The sequence below is a fragment of the Pezoporus wallicus genome, unplaced genomic scaffold (assembly GCF_028554395.1).
Source record: "Pezoporus wallicus isolate ANWC-B61680 ecotype Strahan unplaced genomic scaffold, APGP_CSIRO_Pwel_v1 contig_4309, whole genome shotgun sequence".
Taxonomy (NCBI): Eukaryota; Metazoa; Chordata; class Aves; order Psittaciformes; family Psittacidae; genus Pezoporus; species Pezoporus wallicus.
The window spans coordinates 2,852,140-2,874,006 of NW_026638191.1; the positions used below are offsets into that span (position 1 = coordinate 2,852,140).

Below are 21,867 nucleotides of genomic sequence, written 5' to 3' on the forward strand. Positions count from 1 at the left end.
GCCCCTGTGTTCAACCTGGCCTTGAACACTGCCAGGGATGGGGCAGCCACAGCTTCTCTGGGCACCCTGGGCCAGCGCCTCAGCACCCTCACAGGGAAGAGCTTCTGCCTAAGAGCTCATCTCCATCTCCCCTCTGTCAGGTTAAAGCCATTCCCCTTGGCCTGTCCCTACAGGCCCCTGTCAAAAGCACCTCCTAGTAAAAAATTCCACCTGGTAAGACAAAAGTAAGAAGGTAATGAACTATCACAAGTACAAGCTGTAGATAAAACTTTTCACTTAATGGATGAAAGATTACCCAATAAGAATTTTTTTTTTTTTTTCAGATCAAATAGAATGTTCAGGCTCCTTAAAAACTTTCTTCTGTGCCTGTTTTTGTACCCATTGTGAATCTCAATTGCTAAAATAATCTTTCTGCTCTACAAGCATGTCAGCTTTGGTGTACAGTTTGAAACCAAAGTTCTCTCCCCATCAAAAGCAGCAGAAATCTTACCAGATCAGCACCAGCTTGAAGCAACACATCTGCAACATCAGTATGTCCATTTTCACAGGCATAGGTCAAAGCTGTGTCTCCTGTCGCTGTGGTGGCATGAACATTCGCTCCTAGAAACACAATAGTAGGACATCAGCTTATCAAGCATTTTGTATCAGATAAAACACAAAAATCAAGGCATTTTGTCTGTGACCAAGAGCTTCCACAGCCCAAGGGCATTGCTCTCATGGTAAAAATTGCTCTTGTAGTAAAAATACTCTGAGGAGAAGCAAAGGCTTGGAAATAGCATGACCAGCAATCGGAGCACCTGTATGCTCAGTTATTCCTATATTCCCTCTATAGCAATGAAGATTCCAGTTGTTACAACACATAAAAGTGAATCCAGACAGTTGTCTAGACTATCCATTTGACAGGAGCTGCCTGCCAAGGAAAAACCAGACAAAATGCATGTTATTTATTTAGTATTAATGCTCCAAAACCATATACTTTTACATATTTCACTTCTTCCTTTCTCTTTAAAAGAGACTAAAATAATAAAATAAACTAAATAATAAACTAAAGCAAATTTCTTTTGCTTTACAACCATTTTGTTGAAATAATTTAACTAGCTTCATACATGCCTCCACACAGCTTTCATGCTATGCACGGCTCTGGGTATGTAATGCATCATACTCAATAAAAGCCAGTGCGATTAGCCATTTTTGTATTCTCAAGGTGTGAGATATATTTAGAGACCCCCTGATGCCAAACCAAGGCTCCTCAATTCACTCTCCACATTATCAGAAGTGATGTGCAAGCAGCATTCCCAGCGAGCTGGTGACGTGTCACAGCCTGGTGTCACTACACAAAGAGATGCAGTTGTCACTGTCCCTCCATAAGCAGCAAGCATTACTTTCTAGAATTACAAATCCAGACAATTTCATTCTTAGGAAAGAGCATACAAATAAATAACTCCCATAAGAAGGAAGATTTCCAAAATGCAGGTCCCTATCATTAATTTTTTTAAGTAGTATTACTACACTTTGGTCTCTCTACCAACTTTCAACTGACAGATGAAAACTGAAGCGTCATTTCCCCCCAACTCCAGCAAGACTTAGCTTTTACTACTGTATTGTGTAGTAGGAAAACTCGCTCCTTACATCCAGAAATCCAGCACATTCCAGAGTGTCTAGCACACTATTTCCCAAGGCACAATTCCTAAAGTACTGGTTATTTAGGGAGACTGACTGCAGGTAACTAGGCTCAGTCAAAGCAGAAGCAACATATAAAATCAGGCATTATCTGTACTAACATTTTGTCCTAAATGCAGTTAGCTGAAAACAATGCTCCTAATGGATATATGGATGGTTCTATATATGCCACACAATCCAGGGCTCTGTGAGGCACTTTTCCCTGTTAACAGCATCACACAATATTGATGTGTAACATATGCTTTTTCCTTCTTGCTAAAGTATCTGAGAATATAGTTTCTTGTTAAAACAGTGACACAAGTAAGCTCAGGTATCTTCTAAACCACACAGAACATTGAGTCTATAGTATCTGTGGGCGAGGTCATTTGCACTATACACACACCTGCTGCCAGCAAGTATTTCACCAATTCAAGATGACCCTCTTGAGCAGCTTCCATCAAAGGTGTTGAGCAACCAAGTTCTATATCAGCTCCTGCTTTAATAAGGAAGTCAGCTACTTCAGAAAACCCTCCACAGCATGCCAGAGTAAGAGCCGTTTCCTGCGTTTCTTCTGTCTGTGCATTTATATTTGCCCCTAGGAAACAAAATAGCTGTTATTTTAACTGACCAGACACAGGGTAGTAAAGTGAATGCCCATCGTCTCCACTATTTGAGTGTTTTACCTTTGCTCTGTAGTTACAGCAATGAGCAGTGACAGCCTCATGCTACATCAGAGGAATTTGCACCTAATACTTAGTGGCAAATGGTCAGCACTACATCCTTAGTAAGGAACGCTCAAGAAACAGCAGTGCTCTCACCTTGTGCCAGCAGCAAGGCAACCATCTCTTCATGGCCTTCCCGAGCAGCTTCCATTAGAGGAGTATAACCTTCATCATTAACTTCCTCCAGGTTGGCTCCCCTCTCAATCAGGAGAGCTGCTAACTCCACGTGCCCACCACAAGCAGCCAAAGTGAGTGGAGACTCAAATGAATCTGCAGGCATGTTCACTTGAGCACCACTGTCCAAAAGCAAGCGTGCCACTTCCACGTGCCCATCCTAAAGAACAGGAACATCAAATCAGAAACAGTCAGTCAACTTGATGATGGAGTTGCAGCCACAATCACACTAGGTCTGAAAATGATCCTAAAAAGACAGGGTCTTTTAATTGATGATGGTGCCATTTACGACATAGTTATGGTAATGCTTGAATTTAAAGTGACATTCAGTTTTCCACCTATAGCTAAGGTTTAAATGCAAGAGGGAAAAAAAAAGTAGATCTATGGTGGGTTTTTGGTTTTGTATGTTCTCCTTTCTTGGAAAGTAGGGAAAGAATTGTGGGACAAGGCTTTCTTCAATATCCAGCACAATCCCTGGGACACAGAAGTAATCGAGACAGCAAGCAAGTACCGTAAGTAATAAACCCACTTAATGACTAAAAACCAAAACAAACACTGAAGCAAGTATTTTCTTTTTCTCTGTAGCTTATTAATGGCTTCTACACACAACAAAAAAAAAACCCTCCAACTGGCAACTTCTAGATCCTGGGAAAAACCTGCAGAGGAACTGAAGTGGGTTCAATGAGGTAGGTAACAGGAGGAGGGTAAACTCAAATTTTAAAAGAGACTGGAAAGTGGCTTGGGGTGAAACAATCTTTGTCATAGAGGAAAGAGAATGAGGATTGCCAAAGCAATCTGTCTGAGCCCTTACCAATCAAAGCATATAAATACAGCTCTCAACTTCAAAGGAAACTACTACTAAACTCCTTAAAGTATCATGAAATAGACCAAGTACCAAAAATCCATGGTTTACGTCAGGTGTGCTCTGTAGAGACTCAATACTTCTCAAATGGGGAAAAACTAAAGAAATTTTGACATTAAGAAAGAAGAAACACTCTTATGGGTTCTCCCTCCCACATAACTTCAGATACTGGGGTCCAAACTTGTGGAACAATTTGGAGAAGAGATCTGGGAAAACTGAAACCAACTGCAAACTACTCCTAATGAAGGGGGAAGGTTCAAGCCATGCAAAAAGTGCTCAGAGAGATATAGAAGGTCTGAGAGTCTAATCAGAGGACACTTCAGAACACACAATAAGATAACTTATGGATGAAAAGGGAATTCCAAGCGAAAGACTTCAATCAAAGCCTGCTCTGTATCTCTCAGTGGAGAGAAAACTACTTGCTGCTTTGCATACTGCATCAGATGCATCAACTTGGTCACTTCATTTGCCATCCAAAGAAATATGGGGTTCATTCAGAAGTAAACTGTCAGCCAGCTCTGATTTAGAGCCCTGTGTCCTGACACAGTCGTTCTCCTAGGATTTGGTAGATCAGATGGATTAATTCTTCAGACTAGCCCCAAGGCACATTGACAGATGTTGCTAGAGTACTAAGGAACACTTCTTCCTGAGGAAGACATAAGGGCTAATTTCAGTAGAAAATAGTAGTTGTTTTTAAGATGTGTCCTTTGAAGGAAATCTAAATGAAGTTGGGGAATACTAAAGGGGAAAAAATACATTAGAAGACCTCTCTGCCCAAGGTTCAAGCCAGAGCTCACTGCTACCTAGGGGTAATTTATAAAGTTATAATGCTAATAATTCCACTAATTCCCAAAATTACAAAGCTTCCTACATATTAAGAACCACAACCTCAAGTAAACTACCAGTTCCCCATTCTGATCTCATCAGAAGTGCCAGCCAGCAACTAAAACAGCTAACACAAACAGGTATATCAAACACACGACTCCTGCCAACACTCGTCTTAAGTTGACCATGAAGCGGGTAGTAACCTGAGACTGACAGCAATCAAGTCTACAATCAAAGACAGGCTGCTGTTTTCAGAGAAGCTGGCTAAAAGCCAACAACCACCTCATCTAACTAAAGGCATCTTCTAGGTGTGGCATTCTACCTTGCCCAAAACATACTAAAACTCAAAGGCACTTATAATTGGTGATCGGACACCAGACATTTCAGCTCCCTCTGCAGCATTCACTAGCTGGAAAACAGTGAAGACTGACTGGGAAGAGTCCCCATGATTTGATGGAACAGTTCACTTCTGCAAGGGAGCAGCCAAAAGGTAACAAGGAACACATTCCATCGTTCAACTTAAGAGTTCGGACTTGAAAGGATCAGTTTCCTTTCAGTTGTTTTAAAGGTCAACACACACTGTAATGCAAACTAGTCTGAAACACACAAGAGCTAAAAATGTGCAGGCAACCCACACAGCTTTATCTTCCCCAGGCAAGACACTTCACAGCCTTCAATTCAGCCCAGTGCTCAGACTGCATCACCATGACAGAACACCAAGTTACAGTTTTGCTGCAATGTCCTTTAGGAGACAGCATTCTCAATTCCTTACTGGCACTAGGGTCCCACGCAGGGAACACTATTCAAGGACACCATCTCACTGTCAGAAGACTTCAACACAGAGACGGTATAACCTGACCTTGGTCACTTGCATCATCACTTCACAAGTGCACTGAAGGAACACTTGATCCTGCAGGTCTCGGAAAACTGGAGGAACATTGCAGGCTGCCTTCTAAGGATTACAGGTTACTGGGAGCAAATTAAGGTCCCTTTTCTTTACTCAAAGAACTTCTGCCTGAAGGACAGATAAAAGGTCACCTAAGGTCTGGACAAAAATATTGCATGTATGTTTTGACACAACAGCACATTCTTTATTAAGACGAAGCTCTTGGAAAAGGAAATCTTTCCTCAATGGCTGCTTTGAAATTAGATGAGTGGTCCAAGAACTAAGAACTAACCTACTTTTGACTTACTGTTTTATTTTCGAATAAAAACCTCACAGCAGCATTTACAGAAGCCTAGAAGAAAGCAAACCATCCCTACATGCAAAACACTTCCTGCAGCAGTGCAGGAACAATGTAACGCAGTCATCCAGCTCAGTGTAGTTCTGGAAGTACGTACCACGATGATCTGAGAACTTTTATAAAGGCAAAGATGGAAAAGTGACTCCTACATCACAATAGAAACAGTGACTTGGGCTCAACCTGCGGTACTGCACTGCAGATTAGTTATCCCTACACTTTACAAAGGGAGTATATAGAACACATCACACCCCCAAAACTTAGATTCATTTTTCCTTATAACCAATTAGTTACCTGCGATAACTATAGTAACTGCTTTGTATTATCACAAGTAACACATGTTCACTGCAGAACCAACCCAGCTTGTTAACAAGGGCTCACTTTATCATCTCCTTTATTCCTGTCATTGAAAAGGGAGCAGCAAAATAAAGGCTGTTTACCATGCAGGCCTCCATCAGTGCTGTGTGCATCTCATCTGTTTTATGTTCTTGATCAGCTCCAGCCTCAAGCAAAAAACGAACCATATCTAAATGGCCTTCAATTGAAACAGAGCAAAATAAATAAGAATTTAGTATCATAAACTTTTAGTAGTACAGACAATACATCTGATGAAATTATTTCGATTTTCACAGTTTGCTATTACAGGTTTTACAAGTTACCATTTGCAAAGCTGTTCTTTTTAAAGTACTCTAAAAAGTACCAGAGCAAAATAGACAGCAAGACTTTAGTCTTTCCCACAGATAATTGCCCAACTCTGAGATGAAGACAGACCTCCCCAAGTTCACACAAGAGTTACCTTCCCTTGTAACTTCAAGCTATAAAAGACTGCTTATTCCTTATTCAGCTGTAGAGTGACATATCGTTTAAGTGTTCCAAGGCAGCACATAACTGAGGGCATTATCATTTAGAGAAGTCCATGCACATCTGAACTTAACTTTAAGCGTTTTAATCACAGCATCTACATATTCCTGAGAACCAGGACACACACATTATGTCATATTATGTTATCTAACACTATTTTTAGAAGCTTCTACTGAACTTTACCAGTACTTGTTTTTCAACTCTATTATGGCTTCTGTCCTTTTAGAATCTGTCCCTTACACCAAGTTGTACATTTTATCCTCTCAATGCGCACCCTCCTCCAAGACAAGACTTAGTTTTATACTAACTGAGCTACCCTTGTTTTCCTATCAACCATCTTGCCAAAGATAATATAGGAAATCTCTAGTCAATAAGTAACTTACATTACATACACTAAGTTCTGGGTCACAAGAGACAAGAATGCCCCTCCAAAATGTCCAGGAGACCTATTACTGAAATGTCTATGTAAGGAACTACTATATGCTGCAGGAAACCCATGACAAATCCAGATGAGTCTTCACTAGTTACACTAGTATGTATCCAATTCTAACCACAGAGGCAATACCTGATGTTACTATGACAATAATCTGTATCCTTAAAGCTTCGATTAGGAGGAAAACAACTGTTGGAAATTTTATGGTGGCTTTTGGAAGAAAAAACAACAAAACAAAACCCAACAAGAAGCACACTGGATTACCACTGCACTAAGTTACTTTCTATAGAAGCTTTACATAGCAATATAAATTAACTCAAAAGGCCGTGAAAGCTCAAAACACATAACAATTCATAGATATCCTCTAAAATTACACTAAAGAAACAATATCCAGTAATAACATCAGCATTGTCACCGCATCATGTATTTGAGGAACATTAATTCCAACTTCCCATTTTCCTAACGGCTAACAGAGATGTTTTCAGAACTTGCAACACAGCTGGTGAAGGGAATTTGAATGAAACAAGGGAATGCTGTAGAGGAGGAATAAAAGAATAGTGGTGTGTCAAAGCACAAATTTGGATACAGCCTGTCACAAGTTTCCATACGCAACATATCAAATACACGTCCACCACAAGTAGACAGGCTTAATACTGCTATACCATGGATAAGCATTTCCTGAGTTTACAACCAAAATCCAGTATTCCAAAGCTCTTCAGAAAATATTCAAATTATAGCTGAAATCTTCAGTTAGATAAATCCTAGCAAATAAATGTAACAAAAATACAAAACAAGGCAAGAGACAATACCTTTATAGCATGCAAGTGTAAGTGCACTTTCTTTGAACTCATTGGAGTGAGTGTTGATTCCTGCACCATATTCCAGCAATACTCTTGCAACCTCAACATGACCTGCACTGGCTGCTTCCATTAAGGGGGTATGGCCATTCTCATTGTGGTCTTCTATATTAGCACCGGCTTTCAACAGCACCTTCACTATGTCAACAAAGCCCCCGGCACAAGCGTAAGTGAGAGCTGTGTTCCCTGCAGAGAAGAAGTAGTTTACATGAAAGCCCTTTCCACCACTCATAGGAAAAGAGATTTAACAGCACTGAACAAAAACAAGTACATGGCTGGCAGCAGTCTCTTACCTCACAGGAATGCTACTCCAGCCAGTGATTTCAGGCTGGATAGAAAAATCCCAACACAACTATAATGTGAAAGAGTTTTAATGCTAAGCCAGTATTATAAATCAGGATTTGTTTCTTTATTATGTTTCCTACTTCAGCACACAAAGAGAGATCAAATACACACACACACCAAGAGCAGTGAATAATTTTCATACTCACTGTAGTTGGGGGGATTAAGGTTTTTTTTGCCTAGGACTATGCTGTAATTCCTTGAAAAACTTTCCCTGGCTGGATGAAAATAAACTTCTAACTTAAAACTCGGGTACTGTAAGTAACAGACAATCACATATGGCTCATGTTTTAAATGCTACAGTCAGTTTTAAGGTAAGTTCTGCTTAATACAGCTAAACATCAGGATAAAAAGAACATTTCATAGTTCAGACACCCGGCTTTTTAAAATTGGAATAAAGTTTAAATTCTATCTTGATATCAGCAAAATCCAGCTGCAGGTTACTGCTCTCAGCAAGGTCAGTTAAGCTGTGGTCAAGCATCAGCAATGAAGAAAATATTCAATGCTCACAGAATTGTTCCTCCTCTTTGGTGAAAAGCAATAGCCTGAAATAGCAGGCCTTGACCAGATGTGTCCCAAGGGAGTCTTACTGGGTCATCTGGGATTATACAGATGAGAAAAAACAAACTTCATGTGTTTTTCCAGTCATCTAACGCCACAGTGATTTTCACAGGAACAGTCCTTTCCATGACAGTTTATATTAAAAACAATCTTTAAACAACAGCCAGGTAAGGCTCCAAACACATCTGCTATGATCCAGTCTATTCTTAATAGTTCCCTTTCATGTTTCGTTGTGAATGAAATTGAGGCAAAACAACAGATGTTCAAAACAGCTGCACATCTTATGTGTCAGTCTTATTAGTTCTTGGTGTTCCTGCTTCCCAGTTACCTGTTGAAGACTGTGCGTTGACATCGGCACAATGAACAAGGAGCAGCTTAACAATGTCCACGTAGCCTCCGCTGGCAGCTGCCATTAAGGGAGTTATGTCTCCTTTGTTTCCTCGATCTTCAACGTTTGCATGCATCGCTAGTAGCACCTAGGGGGGAAAAAAAAAAAAAAAAATCACTTCAATGAATAAATTGCATCACCAACATTTTGCTTCTGTGCGAGAACGATTCCCCAGGCAGCCTGGACATCCCTTGCAGCAATGTCCCCAGTGGTGAAGCACGACGGCACTCCCAGAACATTTATAATTGCTACCTGCACTGTCCTCTGCTTCAGGAAATGCTCGCTTTTTACATTTGTTCCTATCTGCTAAAATCAACATGAGGTTACAGTGCAGCACTGACATTTTCAAAAGTCACAGGGCAATTCACTAACCAGAATGATAGCAGAGAAACTGCAAACTTGCATTAGCAACCACAGCACACATCAGGGTCAGGCTTACAGTTATTCCCCTGTGCTCTCGCTTGACACCAGAACATGCAGCTGGCCACTTTCTGAGAATTATCACCTGAGCTCTGCCCTTTAATACACAAGTATAAAAGCAAAACATGCACAGAAATTAATTCACCGTTGATACAGATGTGATTAAAAAAAAAGAACTGAGTGACTGAGACATGAGTTTTTAGAAGAGAACCACTTGTAGTGTTTGATTTTGGTGCCATTTTAGATCCTCTTGCAATGTCTGCTTGGCAGAACAGCTTGACTGCATCTAGAACAATACCAGAAAGGTAGGTGTATCACAAAACACGAGACACATTCTTCACACGTGTCCCTTAAACATAAAGGCATATATGAGAAAAATTTCCATTAAAAAAGACAAACAATAACTGGAAACCCACAATAAGCTCTATTAACCGATACTCTGATTAGCTCATAAAATACATTACACTCTGAATAGCTAAAATGTTTACCTACCAAAGAAGCCCCTTGGACAATGCTTCACAAAGGTTTAGTAGGATTATATTTGTTACTTACTTGTGCCAATTCATAATATCCTGCTGAACAGGCCAAGCAAAGGAGACTCTCCCCTTCTTCAGTATGCTCATTTACACTTCTTCCTTCATCCAACAGCTTCCGGACAGCATTGACATCCCCATCCGAGCAGGCTTCTGCCAGACTGCGACTGGAAGATCATTACACAGAATGAGCTCAACGTGAACTGCAATAGATGGGTGGCTTCACTATGCAAGGGTGAAGTCTTTAAGTAAAGACTCATGACTTGGCATTAAGCCTTGCCAGAAAATAATACCTTACAGATTTAAGCATATACACACATTATCTCTGTTTCACCCATGGAAATACAGATCTTGCTTATGTCTAAATGCTCTCCTGTCCTCATCAGTTGCTAGCTCACGTAAGCTCTCATATACACTAGATGGAGAGAATACAGCTCAAAAGTTAAGCTGTGGTGTTTGCAAGGTACAGCAGTAAGCCTCCCTGATGTTATCACACATGAGCAGCATGCCAGATGCACAGAGGCTACAAGCACACCAAATTACTGACTACAGATATAGGCAAAGTTCGAGTAGAGGAAAAAAAAAAAGTGAAGAGCCTATTATCAAAGACCACTAATACTGAATACTGCAACAAGACAAACTGCTGACCACAGTCTCTCCTGTAGCAGGACTATTTCCTTCTCTGTAGTAGCCCAAAGCTTTCTTCTTTCCATTGAAAACACCAGTTTCTTAATTTAAGCAGCCATTTCAGAGAAAAAACCTTACCTTACCTAATGACATCTTAAAAGTGGAAAGGAGCATTAAAGAAGTTAACTGTTTCCTTTCATGCGCTGTTAAAAGCATATTACAGAAGTTTTCAGATGGATGAAATAAGCCAATTGAACTACATATTTTTAAACAGCAACAACAATACGGTCCTACATGGAACACCACTTTTTAAAAGCCTGCATGGAACAGTCTTTAAAATGCTGCAAGAGGTAATTACAAGCTAAGAGTCTGAAGGAAAAGACAAGACAAACCCTGAGTTCTTGGCATCTAAAAGCTCAGAAGTCTGAAGTCTCTACTTCAACCACCATTAACCTCCGAAGTAGAGAGTAACTATTTCCCCTGACAGGTAGGACAGTTCACTAACCACACCTGGAAACAAGGTGAGCTGAGCTTCAATTCATTTCAAACCAAGTTAACTGTCCTTTAGATCTCTGTCTATACTAAAACCAAATACAACTGTTAAAGCATTGCTAAACACAAGTGTTAACAAACCACAGCAAGTCATGCTCAGCATCAACTCAATTATGCTTCTCCAGCCAAGAAAATATGTGCAAGGAATGACTGTCCTCAGCCGCCAGGAACCAACCCACAGGTAATGACCTGGTGAGAGGAAGGGGCAGTTAAGCCAGAGCCTTCTGTTCTAAACAGTACTGGACTGGATGTGATGCACTCCTATCAAGGTATTTAATCTGCAATACATGGAAGCTTGTTTCCTAAAATAAAAACTAGCACAGTCGGATTCAAACACCTTAAACTTCAGCTGTTTTTCCTGTAAAACACAGAAGTTCACTCGAATTCACTGACGATGCAGAAAATATCCATTCCTTAGGAAAGCATGCAAGTTTCAACTGGTCAAACGACTGTAATGGTTGAACTGTGTTAAACACCTATTTTAAAAAGAACTTATTTGTCATATACTCCAAAATGAATTAAACTGTGCCAGCAGCTGACAGGTAACAGCTGAGGTCTGACCTGAACAGACACCCACTTATCACCTACATTTGCACTGTAATCACTAAGTGAAGTTTATTACTTGGCTACATAGGCCATACAGTGAAGCAATGGGATCCCTCTGAAATCCTGCAGGACACTGTCAGCCCTGCCCCTTCCCTAGGACAGCTCTGTGCTCACGGTACAAGCAGCTCTGCTGCAGCCCACATGTAACTAGCATTTACAGCTCAGGTCCATGTTCAGCTGGGAGGAGAGGGAAGGGATTCATGCACTTTTGCACACATACAGTCTAGCCTTTGGAAACAGGAGCCACCCAGCCCCATAACCTGTGGGACAAATCCTGAAACACATGAATCATTCTCAGAAGATGACCTTGAGACACTTCCTATAATACAGAACTGCTGTGAAACCAAATGTGCCCCAGGAAACAGACTCATCTCATCCTAGTTGACTCAGGCACCTCCAGAGGTCTCCCAGTTTGCTCTCTGCTCAGGTTCCCTTTGAGATATTTCCAAGACCTTTTGCAGAAGTGACAAGAATAGCATTGGGCTGCTTAACATGCTTAGGAACTATGTGCATCACTTGTCAGAGCAGAAAATATTTCAGGACCCTAAAGATGCTTTGAAATTACTAATGTAGAAGAAAGCTTTTGATGACATAGGGCAAATCTTAAGTTCTGTCACCATGGGAGTTAAATGCTGTCCTCAGTAATTCTCTGCTAGAAAAAGTTATCAGATTATAATAGAGTTTTAATTTCCCCCTAAATTCCTGAGCAAGACCCCAGAGCAAAGTATGTAAGTATGAGTAGTCTATTCCAACTCTAATACAATGAGCTAGATTCCTTAGTTTCTACCAAAGTATGCTGAGGCAGTAATGAGAAAACTATCACCAACACTTCTACAGCTAAGAATTTAACCTGGTTTTGAAACAGAAATCAACTGTCTGGTACATAGAAAGAGCAGCAGGTTAGAAAATAACATGATTTTGTACCTTTCTCTTACACTTTGATGCCAATAAACTGATGTGACAGTAGTAACACCTTCGGATTCATAAACTATTTCTGCTAGGAGTAGAGCAGATTCATTGCCAAATATCAGCAATATAATTAACTTAATTTGAACATAAAAATACACACTTATATTCTATAAATGGGAAAGTAGGAGTGGGGACGGATCAGTACATACTTGTCCACTTGTCCTGCATTGTGATTGTTCTCTGCTCTCATCCGCGTCAATGCAGCAGCAGCTTCATCCAGTGCACAGCTGACAGAGGACGTCAGTCTCCGGAGAACCTCGGGATCTGCGAAGGCTTTGCCATCGGCAGTGGACAATTTACCAATCCCTTCAGTGCACGTTCGTTCATCAGTCGGGTTAGTATGGGAGTCACACAAAAGAAATGCAAAGACACTATTTTAGATTTCAGCCACATGCACTATTAGTTAAAAATCATTTGCAAACATGCCAGAAAAAAGATCAGATATTTAAAAGTAAGTAATCTTTGCCTGAGACCTTAACATTTAATCAACTTTAATCAAGCGGGAAGAAAACTGTTTTTCAGCTGGCAGCTTCATTACCTATCCCAAATTCCCAATTCATACCTGGGGTAGGAGGCATTTCAGAGGAGTAAGGATAAATCCAGGGGTCAAGCTCAAAAAATCATAAGTTTGGGCAACAGGTAGTATTCCACAGGCTTGGTTTGATATTTTCCGAATGAGTTTTCCAACGTAAAATGTGTCGATCTATTCCCCCTTCCCTGCCCAACTTCACCCAAAATGAAGCAGACATGGCTCTAATAGAATTTTTTTTTTTAAGAGTAGGAAAAAACCTAAAGAAGTTATTACCTTCAAGTCCCAATAAATTAACACTCTAAACTGTACAGCTCTGGCTGTAGAAGAATAGAAATCATGAAACAGAACTTCACGTATATTCAGTGTACTTGAAATCAACATCCCCTCCACGCTAACATCACACAGGAGAAATGCTTGGGCTCAAGGAACTTGTTCTAACAGTTTGTCTTATAAAAACAGTTGGTTTGCTGCAGGAACAGCACCATAAGGTGGTCTTTATCCTTCTCATTTATGTGGCTGATATAAAGCGAGGGTACACCTGCACAGCTTTACTCCATATAGTTCAACACAGCCTATGGTACATTTGCACACAGTTGCCTCTGCAGTGCAGGCAGGGCTTGTATTTGCATATACAAATGGGCAAACAATATAAAGAAATGCACTGATAAACAGTACATCCCCCCCCCCCCCCATCAATCACATGCTACAAAAAGATGATGGTTACTGGTTTACAGATCAGCTGCCTTCACCATACAGAACCAGTAGCTTTTCAATTCATTCCTTATTCAAAAGGGTCAAATTAGACATAAACCTCAGGAAACAACAAATCGTCTATTTGGTATGACCATACCTCTGCAAGACGACTTACACCACATCTCCCAGTACCCAACTTGCAATTATTACAGACTAAGTACTGAAACCATACTTTGAAAGTTCCACACATCACCTTCAGTCAATGTCCATTCCCAGTTTGAGAGCAGCCATTTGGCCTCTCAATGTAAAAATCAGTACCTTCACCATGAAAGCAATTCTGGCACACTTTGCTACACTGCCCTGCATCCCTGCTGCAGTGCTTACACCTGCCTGCCACCAAGGTGCACATCTATGATGGGGTGCAGAGAACTACTTGGGTCATCTGAAACCAAGCACGGGCCATTCCAAGTGTCACTGTTTCTGCATCAAGATATCCAATTTACAACATCAGAATGAAGGACAGAATATATTTACACTTGGTGAACATATTTTAAACATTCCAGTATGTTTTATTGCACACTGACTGCTCACACTGAAATCCTTAAGAAACTACATGTTGGGCAGTGCTCTTTGTATACAGAAGTTAGAAATACTGAGAATTCATTCTAGCATAGTCATCTTCCTAAGATTCACATGCTTTTAAAAACTTTAAAATGTTGTTAACAGATGTAGTTCACATTAAACTGAAGCGCAGTGGAGACAAAAGGGAATGTTCACTTGCTGTTAACTTAAACCCATTAAAGGACTGGTTTAAGTCAGAGCACAGACTGAACTACACCATCAGGATATTTTTGGTAAGCCATTTTGCCTTTAAAACTAAATTCTTTATTAAAGCAGTTGAAGTTTATTTAAATTCTTCTTCCCTTCCTTTATTAATTTCAGCATGCCATCCTTTAATTTCCATAAGAGGCTGGTGAGCCCTTGAAGAATTCCCACAATATTCACAGGCACTGATGACATCCCATGCAGTAACCAGGTCCACAAGTGCAGGGGGACCTCCAGGTGTTTGTAATCTGAGGATGCACAAGAATTGCCAACATTACTTGCATAGTGACAGAAACTCTGTTTCGGAGTAGCTGATTCTACTCTGCTTTACAAAGCTACTCATTTTCACATCCATTTCATACCATACAAGTCCTCTCCTGACACACGCAGGTAGGTACTCAATATCCTTTTACCATAATTTCTTTTACCTCACCTTTTGCAGCATTTATTAGAAAGATGTAATTGGAACAGAAATGCTATTTCCAAGTTCTTCAAAATTCTCACTCCTGACATTTAAGGTGTCATATACTTCAATGCTGCAACAAACTTAGAATCACAGAATAGTTTAGGTTGGAAAACCTTTAAGATCTAGTCCAACCATTCAATACCTGCCAATAAAAACTTGCTCATAATCTTACCTCCTCATCCCAATCTAGGACCATTTGATTATGGTCTGGCACATCCTCAAAAAGATATCCAAGCCACTTAGCAATACCATTTCTAATCACTACATAACAAACCTTCACACATCACAGTGCCTTTATGCACAAGATTAGCCATTAGTGCTTAAATAAGCATGCAATTTTATAGATGAGTCTCTTTAAACACCAATATGTATTTTGAACAAGAAAACATCATGATCGAAATAGGCTGGGTCTCCCTCCTGCTCTGGATTCTTTCCAAATCGGTCTTTCTGCACTGTATAATACTCAAAACTCACAGATGTGAAACCTTAATCCCTATTTAACAGAAAGGATCATTTCCGAAAGATAGATGTGGGGGGCAAATCAGAACAAATCATGGTGACACGCACCAGTCAGGTTTTCAAAGGCCTGATCAATCCTCATTCAGACTCAACTTGTTCCTTAGCCCACCTTCAGCAAGCAGTAACAGGAGAAAAATGCACTTACAGGAGCAACTACAGGGAGCAGATACATACACTGTCCATGGGCTTCAACTGTAGCTCAGTTGACTATCACTAAACTTCACAACACTGAAACACAGCAGGGCTGGGTTATTCAGGTTGACTAAATGCACATACGCTGAGTTTACAAATCTAATTTCTGTGCTCCTGACAGTCCCCTTTTTACTAGGGCAAAATAAGGTACCTGAGTGATCTGTCTTACAGCTAGCCACAGGGTAACAGGAAGATTTCTCCTTTCCAGCAATACAGCTCGCTGAAGGCTCCACAACAGCACCTTCGAAAGTTTTTTTAACCTCAGTGTCACCCAGTAACATTTCTGGGTTATATTTGGCTCATGTTGTTCTTCATTACCTTGCTGATTAAAAAAACACCTTTCTGAAAGCAGTGCTGTTCTGTGGGAAGCAGGGCTCAGAATCCGCACAACCACCACTGTGCTTCAGAGTTCAACTGCCCTGCCTCGCTCCTGGATGTCCACTACCTGACTAATTCCTCCTGTACAGCACAGTCAGCTTGCCTGAGCAGCCTGCAGCTTGGTATCTTCCTCAGCAGATGATTTATTGCCTTATAAAACCACACAAGTAACTTTCTCAAGCAGAGTATCTGCAAAGAAAGAAGTCTTCCCCTTGGACAGTACCAACAGAGGTTAAGCTCAAAACCTTATGCTCTTAGTACCAAGCTGACAGCAGAAAGGGTTAGCTTAACTCCTATGTAAGCCTTTGCCATCTTCCAAATCACAATAAATGAAAGAATTCTCCTGCCAGTAGTTCTGCTGGCTTCATATGACACCAGGAGCTGACACTGGTGGCAGACAGAAAGCATTTATTACCATGCAAAGGAAACAATGTTGTGCCTAACTTCAGACCAGAAAGGATGGATCAGACAATCAATGGCAGTGGTACTATTTAAAATCCTGGCACATCTGAAACACCCTCAAGATGGCAAAAAGCTTGTAAAAACAGACAAATTTTGACTGGGGAAGGAGAGGAGGAAGGTGGCAAATTCCAGACCCCTGGAGAGAAAACCTGCTGGGGAGAGAGAAAACAACAACATCTCTTTATGGCAACCACAGGCAGAGAATAAACATTCTCATTGTGTAATGGTGACTATTTAGACCGACTAAACCTTGCAGAAGTTGTTGACAGTATTTCATGTGTCACCATCACAGCCCCACACAGACTTCCAGAGCAGCCGAGTTTTCTTCTTCTACCAATCAGATTCCCTACAGCAAACCCTCACACCCAAAAAATGACATTTTCAATGCTATCTGAAAAACCATGTCAAAACATCTGCTAAGCACTTTCTGGCAAAAGCAGAAATATCATTTTATTCTCCTGTCTTATATGTCATGGTCTTAACCTCAAAATGCACCTTTCTTGATGAATCCCCACTCCTAAAAATAACAGGATCTCACCCACTTGAGCAATATCCACAAGTGACAGGGGATGTCAGAAAACACTGAAAGGCCACCACATACATGCTACTGAAGAAAGTTACCCTCAATCCCAGCTTTTAATTTTTCACTTGCTTGACACTTCAAACTCTTAAAAATCGTATTTGCATTAACACATAGTTCAGTGTAGCTGTCAGCCCAGCAGCCAGAATCTTGATGACAACTGTAGCAGTGAGACTCTCTTTTCCAGAATCAAAAGCCTGGAAGTACTTCTCCAGTTCCAATTAGATCTTACTGTTACTTACTGATGACAAGGGTTCCTTCTGGGGATCATCTGCTTTTACATCAGTGGGCTCAGGTATCTCAAAATCTGAAAGCTGATGTCCTATCCTTCAGCACAAACATGAATTCTTGTTTACCCAGACAATACTCATTAAAATTTACATTTCAGCAGAGAGTTTTCCCATTCAACTTCAATCCAGTCTCTCTGTACTTTCATACCAGATTACCTGCTTGGGTAAATCACAACATCAGCCAGCAACTTCCGCTTGTACTAAAGCTTGGAAGCCCCATAAGCAAACTCTACAATGAGAAAACAGCTCAACACAGACTCACAGATGGTTCTAGCAAAATCCCAATACCCCCAAATAGTTTGCCACTTCATATAATTTCTCTCCACAAACCCAATCCTCCCATTTCCTTTGTTTTCAGAATACATAAAGGAATATGGCTATTTGACAGATATGTAATACCACACATTTTAACTTAAAATGCAAGAAGAAAAGATTGATTCAAACCTTGTGACGGAGTTTTGTTACCACATGAGAGTTCAAATAGAAAAGAATAATAGCAGACAAGTTATCCATATAACTATCTCCTCTACCTTATTGAAATTCCTGACCATGACAGACTTTGCTACAGCAGAACTCTCAATTTCTCTACCAGTCTGACTTTTTTCCAGCTCTCACCAGGCATTCATTTTCTCCCATTGTATAAAAATTGAGTTACCTTTCTTAAAGCTGAAAGAACACGAGTACTTACGTGCTGATCTAACATTTGGCCACTGCCAGAAAAACTCTGTGCTCCTCTCCCTGGGTTTCCCCAACCCCACCACTGCACTCACATTGTGAAAACAAGAGGGAGATTTCTACCAGCATAACAAAGATGGGTTTAAAGATGGGTTTAACCAGCAAAAAGCCTTTCCAGCCAGCACCAAAACTAGCAAGAGGAGAGAAAATGCGCAGTCACGAACAGAAGATTCCTGCCTCATGGTGACAGCAAATAGCCTCTAAACCACCTCAACCCCCTCACACACCTTCCCCCTGGGCCTCTCATCCAGGACAGCCACATTTTCACATCTCCTAAGCAAAGAGCTGTTTAAAGAAACCCAATCTTTCAATTTTTCAAGATTTTTTTTCTGTTAACTCTCTAGCAAAGAAAGAGTTGCCTTCTGAGGTGACAAGTTCCCAGATACAATCCTCAACACTGCTGATTCCTTACAGGAACCAGGACCTTCAGTCACATTCATCACATACGTGCATAAAGTCATGCTGCTCACTCACCAAATGCACTTTGACCCATATATCTTTACATGCAGTTAATATGGAAGCATCATGAATTACTCCTGCATCACAGTTACAGATGTACTTCACCAAAGTTCTTTTTCACCCGTCTCAATGCAGTTAAGCATCAGGGAGAGGTGTCTCCTCCTGCATTACCTCCTGCTTTAAAGCAGCAGCTACAGTTAGGACAAAAGCAATAACGCAGTCAAACAACTTTGCCAGTTCTGTCGCAGTCATTTAAACAGAAATTCAGTGGCTGAATTGCTTTAAACAAAGCAAACTAAAGCTCAGGGGAGAATATGAGAGGGCTTGTAGTTCAACATAAAGCCTAAAGAATTCTGTTCAAGTACAAGAAAGCATTCATATTTCCTCTAGCAGAGAGGCAAAAATTTAAGACAATTATGAAATGAGCAGACATTAATGCCAGATTGGTTTGGAGTGCTCACCCCTTCTCTATTTTGTTTGTTTTTAAAGTGTTTTTGTAAGACGTAAGCCTTGGTCCAAAACCAATTGAGTGCACTCCCCCCGCCCCCCCCCTTAAATGCTACAACCAGTCACTGTAAAAAGCTGCTTGGGATGCATCTTACACATATGAACCTCCAGACTGAAGTTCTAACTCTCTACCTACCACTGACAGTGAAGCTTCAACTGATGTGTAACTGCGAGTTCATCTCCTCTCTGATGCCACAGCATCCCTGTGGCCAGAGCTCTGCTCAGCTGGCACAGTCAGGAGGCAACAAGACAGACAGGTAAGATAGGAAGCAGGGGAGAAAGGAGCATCTTCCTCACCCCTCAGATTTTGTTCTGGAAAAAAAGCTCAATTTCTTCAAGACCAGATCTTCTCAATGTGCACAGATTGCCCAGAGAGGTGGTGGATGCACCATCCTTGGAGACACTCAAGGCCAGGCTGGGCAACCTGATCTAGTTGAAGATACCCCTGCTTATTGCAGGGGGTTGGACTAGATGACCTTTTAATGTCCCCCCTTCCAACCCAAACTATTCTATGATCCTGTGAATATTCCTACATAAGAGGCTCATTCAAACTGTTTGGCTTGCAGGACATATCAAATGCAAGAACAGACATTTACATTTGGCCTTGGAGGAGGAGAAAGTATCCCTTCCACCCCTGGCAATAAGGCCTCGTTTCTAACATGGTTTTGACGCTAAAAAAACATATGATTTTGCATTTGAGAGTTCTATTCAAAATGCAACGCTAACTTTAATCCAAATTATAAAGGACAAGGATGGGATCAAGCACTAGTTTAGAAACACCGACTTTACTCTGGATGTGAATTTGTGTTGGTGCTTCTCTAGGATTAAACAGGAGGTACTGTGTATCACACTTAAATGGGATCTTATCACTTCAGTTGTGAACTTTTTTGAATGACTAAGGGATTTTTAGGCTCTTTTTAAGCCTTAACATAGACAAAAGCCAGTGACAGACATCCAGAAAGGGCTGCCATGGCAGCAAAACCTCAGCACATTAGTTGGGTGCCTGATGTCTTTTCCACTGCCAGCTTTTTCTTCCCTACCTCCTCCTGCAACATCTTTTCCAGGGCTGCAGCACCAGCAAATATTCAAGTACATTTATGCACTTAAAACAAATGCTCTTCTAGTTGCATCACATTTGCCAGTGTCAGTGTGATGAGCTCAGGACTCCAGCCCCCATTGTCTGCCTGGCTTTGTTCAGCTTTTCAACGGCCACAGCTCAGATAGCAGACTCAGCACATCCCTAGAGCTGGGCTGTCACCTGCTCACACCCTGCCAAATGAAGCGTGAGGACATGGGCACATGCCAATACAGAGCTGGGCCATGGTGACAGCCAACAGTGAACAGACATGCAGGAACTGGGACCATCTACTGAGTGGCCAGCAGGAATCAAAGGGGTTATGGATGGCAGCTCCTATACCTGAAGGAAACATCCAGGCTAGAGACTGAGAAAAACAACCGCATTGCTTCTGGTTATTCATACAAAGTGGTATTAAAGCCCCAAGTCAGTCCTAGGAAACTGATTTTATTTGTGACTGTGGTGCTTCTGGTGTTTACCCTACAACTACAGAGGCAGCAACTGTGCAAACAATCCAAAAAGAGAAATCAAAACCTCTGTGAGGGAAGCTTCAAAGTAAACGCAGTACTTCATAGCATCAAATACAGAACCATTTACAAGGGTTGGTTGTTTTTTTTTCTTCCTGTTATTTTACAGAAAAAATGCCATGGCCAACAGCAGGCAATGGATCTTTAATTCCTGGTTTTATCTTTCATGCCTTATCTAATATTTTCTCATTCCAAGCCTCACAGTTGCCTGCCACCAAGAATCTGAAAGATGCACTTCTGAAACACTTGAGACTGACTGAAACATGGCAAAGAAGAACATGAAACGATGCCATCACTGTGGGAGGGTAAGGAGCAAAGACAAACCTCATCTATCCCTAAGAAACACCAAGATAGGAACCACACACACAACAGAGATGTGGGGAGAACTCAAATGACCTTGGAATGCTGTTTACAGGCGAACATCCCACTTGAGCTCTCTTCTCCAAATTTCTAGCATTCAGTGGGAAGCAGAGTTCATATGGGCTGTGACTGGTATCCTGAATCAGAAAATGGCTCTGGCTTAGCACAGTGTTCTGTAACGACTGAGGAAAACAACTCAAAACACTTCTACATTTTCAAGCAGAGAACCAAGAGTGAACCCTGAGAGCCAGTGACACCAGTGACTTCATCCAGAAGCACAGTTTCAGCCCCAGGTTTACCAATCCTGCACAAAAAGTAAACCAAAATACCCCAGAAGCGTGGTACTTCTTCAGGAAATAAAAAAGATCACCACCCTAATGTGAATAGCACAGGCCAGGGTACAAATTCACATTTCAAGCTGTTTAGAAAACCTCTGTTCTTCCTAAGATCCACAGCCTTTCAAATGTCCTGTCATTACATACATGCTGCATAACACATCCTGAAAGGAAAGTCTACGGGAATGCCACAGTAGATTGCAAAGTACAAAAATCGGGATGCTACAGCCTTAGAAGGAAAATAAGGAAATTTATTTTACTTTACCAAACTTGAAGGAAGAACACTCCCATCTACTGTTA

At 41.0% G+C, this 21,867-nt stretch overlaps 1 protein-coding gene across 1 annotated transcript in view; it reads right to left on the reverse strand.

The window, feature by feature from the left end:
- Window positions 1–21,867, reverse strand: part of ANKHD1 (ankyrin repeat and KH domain containing 1) — a gene marked incomplete at its 5' end in the record, with an annotated part of 103,537 nt that overhangs the window by 56,013 nt on the left and 25,657 nt on the right. Inside the window, 8 exons of the mRNA XM_057409773.1 lie at window positions 491–600; window positions 2,063–2,254; window positions 2,478–2,715; window positions 5,924–6,018; window positions 7,587–7,820; window positions 8,866–9,013; window positions 9,898–10,045; window positions 12,782–12,938. Coding sequence (XP_057265756.1) covers window positions 491–600; window positions 2,063–2,254; window positions 2,478–2,715; window positions 5,924–6,018; window positions 7,587–7,820; window positions 8,866–9,013; window positions 9,898–10,045; window positions 12,782–12,938 — 1,322 coding nt within the window. The remainder of the gene's footprint in view (window positions 1–490; window positions 601–2,062; window positions 2,255–2,477; window positions 2,716–5,923; window positions 6,019–7,586; window positions 7,821–8,865; window positions 9,014–9,897; window positions 10,046–12,781; window positions 12,939–21,867) is intronic.